At 35.1% G+C, this 10,730-nt stretch overlaps 1 protein-coding gene and 1 non-coding gene across 3 annotated transcripts in view; both read right to left on the reverse strand.

Moving 5' to 3' along the window:
• The window catches only part of C3H4orf45 (chromosome 3 C4orf45 homolog), a 101,649-nt gene extending 94,360 nt beyond the window's left edge, over positions 1-7,289 (reverse strand). For both annotated transcript variants that reach the window (XM_037830912.1, XM_037830913.1), the window contains exon 1: positions 7,234-7,289. In XM_037830912.1, coding sequence (XP_037686840.1) covers positions 7,234-7,246 — 13 coding nt within the window. In that variant the 5' untranslated portion in view covers positions 7,247-7,289. The remainder of the gene's footprint in view (positions 1-7,233) is intronic.
• A 3,072-nt stretch (positions 7,290-10,361) lies between these two features.
• Positions 10,362-10,468, reverse strand: LOC119530745. Its single transcript, XR_005216127.1, has one exon. It is a non-coding gene; the product is annotated as a U6 spliceosomal RNA (small nuclear RNA).
• Positions 10,469-10,730: the final 262 nt, after the last annotated feature.

Here is a 10,730-nt window from a genome sequence, read left to right on the forward strand (position 1 = left end):
CTTTAAGAAATGGCACATGATATTCTATCAGAAAATCATTTCCAACTGTACTTCATTTTTTCATTATTTTTTATTTTAATAGACCAAGAATCATACATAGTGTGTATGTATGTGTGATGTACATATATATCATGACACAATAGATATATTTTTTCTTTTTTATTTATTTATGTATATATTTTATTTTGAAATAAATTCAGACTTACAGTAACAGTTGCAAAAATAATACAAACCCCATACACAGAACTCCAGCATACCCCAACCCCCCTCCACCGATACCCTGATCTACCAACTTTAATATTTTGTCACTTTACCATTTCTTTCTTTCCCTCCCTCCCTCCCAATCTATCATCCATCATCTATTGCTCTGTCTTCTGAACATATGAGAGCAAGTGACACAATAGGTTTTCAAATAACTTAGGACTAATTTTGGTTCAAGGCACATTCATGCTATGATTATGAATAAAATGCAATTTAGCCAACCAAATATGTCATTTTGTGTATGCTTTTGCCATGCATTTTAAAAAATATAAAATATTTACTTCATGGATTACAGTGATAAAACAAGTTGAATTTGCAGGAGGACTATTTTATTCTGTCTTCAAACAGGAAACCACTGGCAGTTTAGTGTGAAGTCATTTTCTATTTTTAAAATAATTGAATTTGAGACATAACTATTAGTGTGACAGCTTCACAACAGGGCAGAAAACAAGATGAATAAATTGGTCTGAAACCTAGGCTAATGGAGCAATACTTTTCAAAATTACATACACACTTATGTATTCCTCCTACCACTTACAGTTTCACTCATCATATTGGTTTCTAGTCATTTCCCAGAGAATATTTCCAATTCTAATATATTTCCAACAGAAATCCCATGCCACAATCACTGCTTCATAAGGTGGAATTCTGCAATATTCTTCGCTAAAATGAGCAGATTTTCTAGTAGATATATAGTGGCTGTCTAAATACAATAATATTTTCATTTAATCAGTAATCTGAGTATAATGCACATAAATACCCCCATATAAAAAGGGGCAGGCAGAAGCGTTGATCCTTCTGATCTGGGCTGTGTGACATTGAACAAGTCACTTAGCTTCTCTGAACTTCAGTATTCCTGTCTGAAAAATGATGGCTTAAACTAGATTCTCTCTTATGGTGTCTATTTTTTTTTTTTATCCTTCCATAGTTATTCCATCAATCTCTCTAATTTGGAGCAAGTGGGAATTCATGAAAAAATCTGAATTAAAAATAAATTTTTAAATAAATGTAATTTTATTACTAAACAGCATAGGACCTAGAAATGGGTAAACAAATTGTATCATTTATACATAGACAGATTTTTAAAAATACATAATCATGCTCCAAAAAATTTGTCTCCAAGTATTTTTTAAAATCTCCTTGTAATTTTGTTTATAATATTGTTTTCTTAGTAAAATCATTGAAATGCAAAAATACTGTTTCTATAAAATCTCTTCAATACTTTACAGAACTTAGCAAATTGATAGTAAAGCTTACATGGAAGATTAAGCCAATGAATAGAATGTTTTAAGAGTACAGATAATTAAATAACAAGTGTTGGATTCAGAGAGATTAGTAACCACATACATTGCTGCTGTGAAAAACAGTTTGGCAGTTCCTCAGAAAGTTAAACATAGAATTACCATATAACATGGTAATTCCACTTCTAGGTATATACCCCAAAGAATTGAAAACAGGGACTTGAGCAGATATTTGTACACCAATGTTCACAGCAGCATTATTCATAATAGAGAAAAGGTGGAGGCAACCTGAGTGTCCATCAACAAATGAATGGAAAAACAAAATGTGACACATATATACAATGGGTCATTATTCAGTCCTAAAATGGAATGAAGTTCTGATACATGCTACAATGTGAATGAACCTTGAAGATACCATGCTGAGTGAAAGAATTCAGATGCAGACAAAACAAATGTGCATGATTTCACTTACATGAAATAACTAGACTAAGCAAATAAATACGTAGATACAGAAAGTAGATGACAGGTTAGCAGGGGTGGAGAGTGGGGAGTAGGGGAGAATGGGAAGTTATTGTTGGGGTGATGAACAAGATTTTGTAATGGATTGTGCTGATGGTAGTACAATATTGTGAATGTAATTAACATCACTGAATTATACACAGGAGTGGTTAAAATGGGAAATTTTGCTTTATATATATGCTACCACAATAAAAATTTTAAACAAGCACTTTGTAGTGTGTTGTGTGAGGTAATTTTGTTTTCCACTTCTTTTACATTATTTCTCAAGGCCTGTGACATTGGATTTGTGTTTCCTTTGGATGTCACATTATGCATTAATGGAACTTTAAACTGTACAAGGCAGCCCTATTATGTTTGGTTACCCAATAAATTATAAGCCCCTAGAAGAGAGAGAACATCTTATTTATGTTCATTTTTCTATCCTCCAAGGCTTATAGCTGAGTTTTTTTAATATGCAGTTAAGGATTTGATTTATATTTGTTAAATTCTATTTCAAATCTATATAATAAAAATTTAGTATCAAAAATATATCTTAAAGGGGAATATATTAAAATTTGATAGATAAATAAAACTTGAGGAGTGGTCAAATTAGTTAAACAGTCAAAGTATGCTAAATAAATATACACTGTAAATCATCACATAGAAAAATGGAGTTTCACCATTAAAGAAAAGAAAACTAAAACAACTATAGTTATCAATGACAAGAATAAGGGTAGTGTTATGACTATATCAAGACAAAGGAAAATTGATTTCAAAATTAAATTAGATATCAATTTTTAAAAATCTTATGAAACTCTTTAAAAGTGTTCTGAAATCATCCTCAGAATTGAGGGCTTATATTAAAAACAGTTTCAAACATGAAGGAAAGGGGTCTGAGTCTCCCAACAGGAGATTAAGTGAAGGCCTCAATGAATTGAAATTGTTAGGTTGGAACTGCTTAAAAGTTAGTGTACCGTGTGCTGACCACAGCAGCCTCTAGGTCAGGAGCTTTCCTAAAGTGTTGAACCCTAATGCGATCAAGCCTCTAAATCCAAATTCAATTTACGGAAAATACAGAGGATAGAGGAACAAGTGAACTGACTCGACAAGAAAGCAACAGACAAATCCAGAGTATTAGCCATTTCTAATGGATAACTAACCCAGTTTCTGCGACGTAAATAGCACAGAAAAAAAATAGGAGGGAAGGCTGCTCCAAATTAAAAGACACTGAAAGAGACATCACAACCAACTGCAATGTGTGGACCTTGTTTGGATCCTTATTCTCACAAATGACTGTAAAAATACATTTTTGAAACGGAAATTTTTTTATAAAGTAACTATTAGATAATACCAAAGGATAATAATTAATTTTATTATTTGTGACAATGGCAATGAAATTACATAAAAAAACTCATATTTTTAGAGATGCATAATGAAATATGTGGGAGTGAAATAATATGTCTGGAATTTCTTTTAAAATATTTTGGCAAAAGAAAAAAGAGATATGTGAATTGAAGGTGGCAAAATCTCAATATGGGTGACAGGTAAATGGGAGTTCATTGATGAAAATATTCATAATAAAATTTTTTAAAGTTAGATCCAAAAGAGACTTGACACAGCCTTCCTCAATTATTAAAATAAGTAAATTATTAAATTTCAATTATTCGATTTTTAAAATAAGTAAAAATGATTTTTAAAATATTGGCAGGCTATAATATATATACATTGTACATAGTATTATGCATAGTCCTCCAAAGCTCATGGCATTTATGAGTTATGCATTTGTTACTATCTTTAAACTGCTAATTCCACTCTTTGTAAATATACAAGAGAAAAACAGAAAAAGATAAATAATTGATGCATAAATCCTAGTGTAGATTTATTTACAACTGAAAATCTGGAAATAAATTATATGCGAAATACAGGAGAATTGTGAAGCTAATTGTTATATGTCAATATTGTGAAAGACCATAAATCTGTCAAATATGACAAGAATTTGAACCGTTTAAATACATGAAACTAAATATACACTGACGAAAATTAGAAGAAATTTTTAGTATCAGATACTTAGACTCACAGTTGCAAGTCACAGAAAACTCAACCCAAATTGGTTTAAGGCAAAGAAGAAATCTGTTGGCTGATGAAAATGAAAAGTCTAAGAAATGTAAAACTATTAAACATCTAGAAAAATACACAGGAGAAAATCTATGTGACCTTGGATTTGTTGATGAATTTTTAGATATAACACCAAAATCATGATCCATAAAAGAAAAAAATTGATTATTTGGACTGTACTAAAATTAAAAACTTCTGTTCTGTGAAAAGACACTGTTAACAGAATGAAAAGACAAGCCACATTTTCTGATAATGGATTTGTACCCCCAAATATGCAAAGAACTTTCAAAAACTCAACAATAAGAAAACAAACAACCAAATTTAAAAATGGGCTGAAGATCTGAACAGATACCTCACCAAAGAAGATATACAGACAAAAAATAAGTATATGAAAAATATGTTCAATGTCATTGGTCACTAGAGAATTTCTAATTAAAACAACAATGTGATACACACTTATTAGAATGGCAAAAATTCGAAAACTGACAAGATCAAATAGTGGTGAGATGCAATGTGACAGGAGCTCTCATTCACTGCTGGTAGGAGTGCAAAATGATACACTTTGGAAGACAGAAACTTGACAAACTACTTCAGCCAGGTTAATCAAAGTCGACATCAATAGTTAATTATGTTGATAGTATGTGCCCTTGATATGATATGGTAAATATAGTACTTTCTCTGTGTTTTCTTCCTCATCAAAACTCATAACCCCAGTCTCACAAGGAGAGAAATATCAGACAAATCCAATTTGAGGGACATCCTATAACATAACTGACCAGTACTCCTCAAAACTCTCAAGGTCACTAAAAACATGAAGAAGTCTGAGAAACTATCACAGTCAAGAGGAGAATAAGGAAATACGATAACTAAATGTAATCTGGTGTGCTGAATAGGATCTTGTGACAGAAAAAAAGAACATTAGGGGAAAACTAGGTTAATCTGAAAAAAGTGCAAATAAAAGCATCAATATTCATTCATTAATATAACAAACGTACCTTACTAATATAAGATGTTAACAGGAGAAACTATGCAGAAGTATATGAGAACCTTCCATACTATGTCTGCAATTTTTTTTGAAATATTAAGTTGATCTTAAAATTAAAGTCCATTAAAAGAAAATGTCTAAGAGGTAGGGCAGGTTTTAAGTGTAATTTATTTCAGGACTCAATACATAACACCAAAATGCAGTTCTCTTTTTTGTTGTTCTTTTGTTTTGTTTATTAGAGGAGAAGTGAGTTTATAGAACAATCATGCAAAAAATACAGGATTTCTATACACCTCCCCACCACCACCACTGGTATTGGTGTGGAAACTTTCTTACAATTGATAACACTTTTTTTGTAATTCTATTTTTTTAACAGTAGTTACATTTGTTACAATTGATGAAAGATTACTGAAGTAGTACTATTACTATTGTCCATGGTTTACATAGGGGTATTTTTTTCCCCATATTCCTGACCTATTATTTTTTTTCATGCATGTCTTTATTTTATTACTCATCTACCCATACACTGGATAAAGGAGGTGTCAGTCACAAGATTTTTACAATCACATGGTCACATGATAAAAGCTATATAGTTATACAATCGTTATCAAAGATCAAATCTACTGTTCAACAATTTCAGGTATTTCCTTCTGGCTATTCTGATACACTAGAGACTAAAAAGAAATGTCTATATAATGAGTCAGTAGCCATAATCATTTGCCAAATCCTAGGATTTATCAAATCCTAATTTCTCAGTTACACCTCTTTCCTGTTATTTGATCATTCTCTCAATCTTCAGGGATATCTGAGCAATGACTATTTTAGGTTTTTTGTGCTGGAAAGGGGTGTTGATCTCTTGGGGCAGAGGAATGGGACCGGTTGATGTTCTTGGAGAGACTGGTACTTCTGGGTTTCAGGGATTATTTGGCATAGGAACAATCTAGAGGCCTCAAGTTTCTGAAAAAAGAAACTTACTAAGTAATACATTTATGGAGTCTTAGATAGATCCCGGGTATTCTTTAGGGTTTTCAGGAATACAGTTGTTTGAGCCTTGGCATGCTGTGACAATTTGCAATATCTGGTTGAAGATTGTATGCAAGTAACCTCCAGAATGACCTCTTGACAAGATGCACTTCTTGATGCTGCTTCCTCACTATTGGCTCATACACAGATTACATAGGTTCCCAACGTTTGTGTGTGTTCTCAGCAACTTCAGATTCAAATAATCTCAGCCCAATAGCAGGAGAGCTTGTTTCTCCAGGACTTAAACATAGGTCACATATTTGTGTCCTGTTGGTCCTTGGTTGGCCTGATACAGGTCATGAGCCCATCTTGTGTTCTGGGAGATGAAAAGTATTGATTGGCTTACTCTAGGTCACATGCTCCAACTGTTGTGAAGCAACCTAATGATGAAGTAAGTGTTCCCTTAAGCAAGTAGACTAAGAGTGGGGAAGAGGTGGTTTCCCCAAAGTCAAGAGTCACAAGAGGGGAAATGGACGGGATGATGAGTAACACAAATATGCATTTAACTATTTTTCTGTAACATTGTAAAAGATGCTCATGGTTTAAAAATACAGAGGAAATAAGATTAAATTTACTGTACTTCTTATAGAACACATGATTAATCATACCCTATTTAATTAGAATTATTATAGTTATATACACACATACACACACACACACACACACACACACACATACCCCTATCCAAATCATTTAAAGCAAGTTGAAGGCAAAATGGCAAGCCAGCAATTTTAGCAGGTTTAAAACACATCTTGCTCAAATTGTTATCAACCAAATATGTCAGATTTAAAAATATTAAGTCAGTAATAATGAAAAATTGATTAAAAGCTGTACTTTTTATTAACATCAAAGCAGTTCTCCTCACATAAACTTTATCATATAAAAATGATTATGAAAGTTTGCTCAGATGTAGTAAGAACTGCCATGTTGCAGATCTGTTTATGGCAAAGTCTGGCTGCCTCGACTGAGTGTGCTGGTAAGATAGCAATATCGTATAAAATAAGCATACATTCTTATTTCATTCTTATATCCATCACGTGAGTATTGCATGGGTGAGATATAAAGAAAGCTTCGATCACCTGGGAAAACATACAGTAGAACTCTATTTACCTGTAACAATCATTCGTTTTCCCACAGTAGTAGATATTGGATCTTGGTATGATACGGATGACATGGTCAAGGTCTTAACTGTGCCACTGGATTTTCTTCCTCTGCTTCCTTAGACCAGTTCAACTGTAAAACAAAGAACCATAGAATCTGCAGTCCCTGCATGTGACCTGAACTGGGTGGTTGCTAAGGACTCTTTATGACAGGGCGATGAGGCGAGCGTTCCTCTAATGGAGCTCAGAATTCCAGTCCCCAAGAACAGACAGATTCAGCTGTAGCCCTCCCAGGAATTGCATCTGATAATAATGTTTCCTTATCTGGCAATAACAAGTCAGAATAGATCTTCTCAGGTACCAGATCTATAAAAGGCTTATGTAACAGATGACCTGAAAGGTTCAGTTACCATAGTCTTTCAACGTTTCGCAAAGGCTGTTCTTTAGACAGGTGTTATTGCAAAACTCAAAGCAACAACACAAACCATGGTTAAATACATTTGAGAAACACTGTCTAAATAAATACAGTTTTAAAAAAAGTACATTAATAAATAAATAAAATAGCTGTAGATAAATTTTTTCCCCACCTCACATTCCAACACTTCCTTAAACACAATTTGTGATTTGGTCACTTCGATTTATGTGTGGTTCCCAGAATGTGCGATGATATTGCATTCTTCTGAGTCTTCACACATGCAATTTGTTTTTCTGTAATGTTCTTTGGCAAATATTTCTTGTCCTCTGGGAGCCAGTGCCCACATTTCTTCCAGGAGGATGTCTGCAGACCGAGCCAAGTTCTTTATTCTTCATGTTCCTTTAGCATCCATAGCATCTTTATTTATACCTATCTTTTTTAACTCTTACCACTTTGTTTTAATTGCTGTCTATTTTGTCTGCCTCTCCACTGGACTCTAACTCCCTGGAGTTCATGGGAAAAAGCATCTTTATTCATATTTCAATTTCCAGATCCTCAAGTGCAATAGATATTTAATAAATGTTTGTAGGATGAATAAATGAATGAATGGCTAATTCCAGCTTGGCCAGAAATATATTGATTGGTGGATAATCCATTGAATATAAATTATAACTGTAATTTCTAACTTAACACTAAATATATGGTGTTCTTTACTGAAAACATAATACCAAAAAGCTGACAGTAATTAAAATCACTCTAGATTAACCATGGAAAGGTTTATTAACATGGTAAGCAGAGAGATGTGCCAACCAGGTCCCCCTTCAAGAAAGGACTTGGGGTGGAGCTGAAGGGCAGTATTGTCTGTAGATGATCTATAGCTCCTTTGGGATCTTCTGGGGCAGCCTGTCAGGTGACTGAGCAAGGTGGGGTACAAAGGCCTGTCATTTCAGCCCACCACAGGACAGATCTTCACTGGGTTGATCAAAGTGTGTTGAGCCTTCATCACAGTTCAGTTTTTTCCTCTGCCCGATCAGGCTCCCTCCCTTTCCTTTCACAGGAGTTGATCCCAAAGAACTGTCTTGCTGCCCTCTTCCACAGAATCTGACCTGCACAACCAGACGGCATGGACACATGAGCACACGGGTGTCTTACAGGAGTGCATCTCGTTTTAACCACCCACCACTTCTAACCAGAAGCGGATTCTGTCTCTCCAGTGTTGATAACTACAGTCAGTCTTTGTTCCATTACTGATCTTCTTTGGTGTCGTTTTCTTTGGTCCTGACCCGCATTGCACTCTTCTTTACCTCCACCCTGACCCTCTGCAATTTCAGAAGTTTTATTTTTACTATTTCCGAGGTTATCTAGGTTTGGTTAATATAGTCAGGGCACTCTGTCACTAACTAAAAGCTTCGCTCTTTGAAAATCACCTATTTGTGTTCTTGAAACAACCATTTTCCAAGTCACCCAAGTTTGAAACCTCCTAGTACAAGATGGGAATGTGCCCATTTGGGTATGTCAGTTATAGTTTTAGTGATGCTGAGAGGAGAAAGGAAGGAAGAACCTGGATGGGGAAAAGTAATTCTTTAGTAACTTAGGGAGAAAATAAAGGAGATCTTGGCTTTTAACCTAATTCTTCCCTTTAAAAATCCAGGCTCCTGCTTTGCCTTGGAGACTGTTACAAACTTGACAATCTGTTAGTTTAGGGTGGACAATTTTGACAGCAAAAAGGCTGGAGAAAAAGGAAAAGAGAAGAGAAAAACCAGAGTAAATTCTTCTCTGTGAGATTATTCCACCAACTTAATACATATTTAGGTTTATTTATTTTATTTTGTTTCCATTTCCCAGGGATTTTTTTTTTCACCACAGAAGTTTACTTTGTTTAAAAAAAAAAAAAAAAAAAAAGATGAGGGGGATGTGCCGGTTTGAATGTATTATGTCCCCCCAAATGCCATTATCTTTGATGTAATCTTGTGTGGGCAGACCTATCAGTGTTAATTAGATTGTAATTCTTTGAGTGTTTCCATGGAGATGTGCCCCACCCAACTGTGGGTGATGACTCTGACTGGATAATTTCCTTGGAAGTGTTACCCCACCCATTCAGGGTGGGTCTAAATTAAATCACTGGAGCCATATAAATGAGCTGACAAACAGAAAGATCTCAGTGCAGCTGAGAGTGACATTTTGAAGAGGAGCTACAGCCAAAAGGGACACTTTGAAGAATGCACAGAAGCTGAGAGAGTAGCTGCAGATGAGAGACAGTTTGAAGATGGACATTGAAAGCAGACTCTTGCTCTGGAGAAGCTAAGAGAGGACAAACACCCAAGAGCAACTAAGAGTGACATTGTGGAGAGGAGCTGCAGCCTAGAGAGGAACATCCTGGGAGAAAGCCATTTTGGAACCAGAACTTGGAGCAGACACCAGCCACGTGCCTTCCCAGCTAACAGAGGTTTTCTGGACGCCGTTGGCCATACTCCAGTGAAGGTACCCGATTGCTGATGTGTTACCTTGGACACTGTGTGGCCTTAAGACTGTTACTGTGTAACCAAATAAACCCCCTTTATAAAAGCTGATCCATTTCTGGTGTTTTGCATTCCAGCAGCATTAGCAGACTAGAACAGGGGACAACAGGTCTGTACATACTTACAGGCTGGGGGCAAGGAGGCAGGTGTCTGGCAGCAGGTACAGGCCACTCGCTTCTTGGAGAGTTTGACTTGCTTGTGCTTAAAAATATGGAATGCTTCACGAATTTGCGTGTCATCCTTGCGCAGGGGCCATGCTGATCTTCTCTGTATCACTCCAATTTTAGTATATGTGCTGCTGAAGCGAGCACCCCAGGGTTTTTTTGTGTGTGTTTTTTAATTAAGCAAAATATTTACATGGTTCCAAAGTAAAATTCTTAAAACAAGGGACATTCAGAGAAGTCTAGCTTTTTATCCTTATCACATCCCTCCTGGTCCCTCATTTCCCTTAGAGGGAACTTTTAAAAATTTATAAATAAATATGTGTTTATAATCATATGCTCCCCTTTCTCAGAGAACAGTAGCACATCAAACACACTTTTTCCCACCTTGCTTATTTCATCTGGAGATCAT

This window comes from Choloepus didactylus, chromosome 3 (assembly GCF_015220235.1).
Source record: "Choloepus didactylus isolate mChoDid1 chromosome 3, mChoDid1.pri, whole genome shotgun sequence".
In the NCBI taxonomy this organism is placed as follows: domain Eukaryota; kingdom Metazoa; phylum Chordata; class Mammalia; order Pilosa; family Megalonychidae; genus Choloepus; species Choloepus didactylus.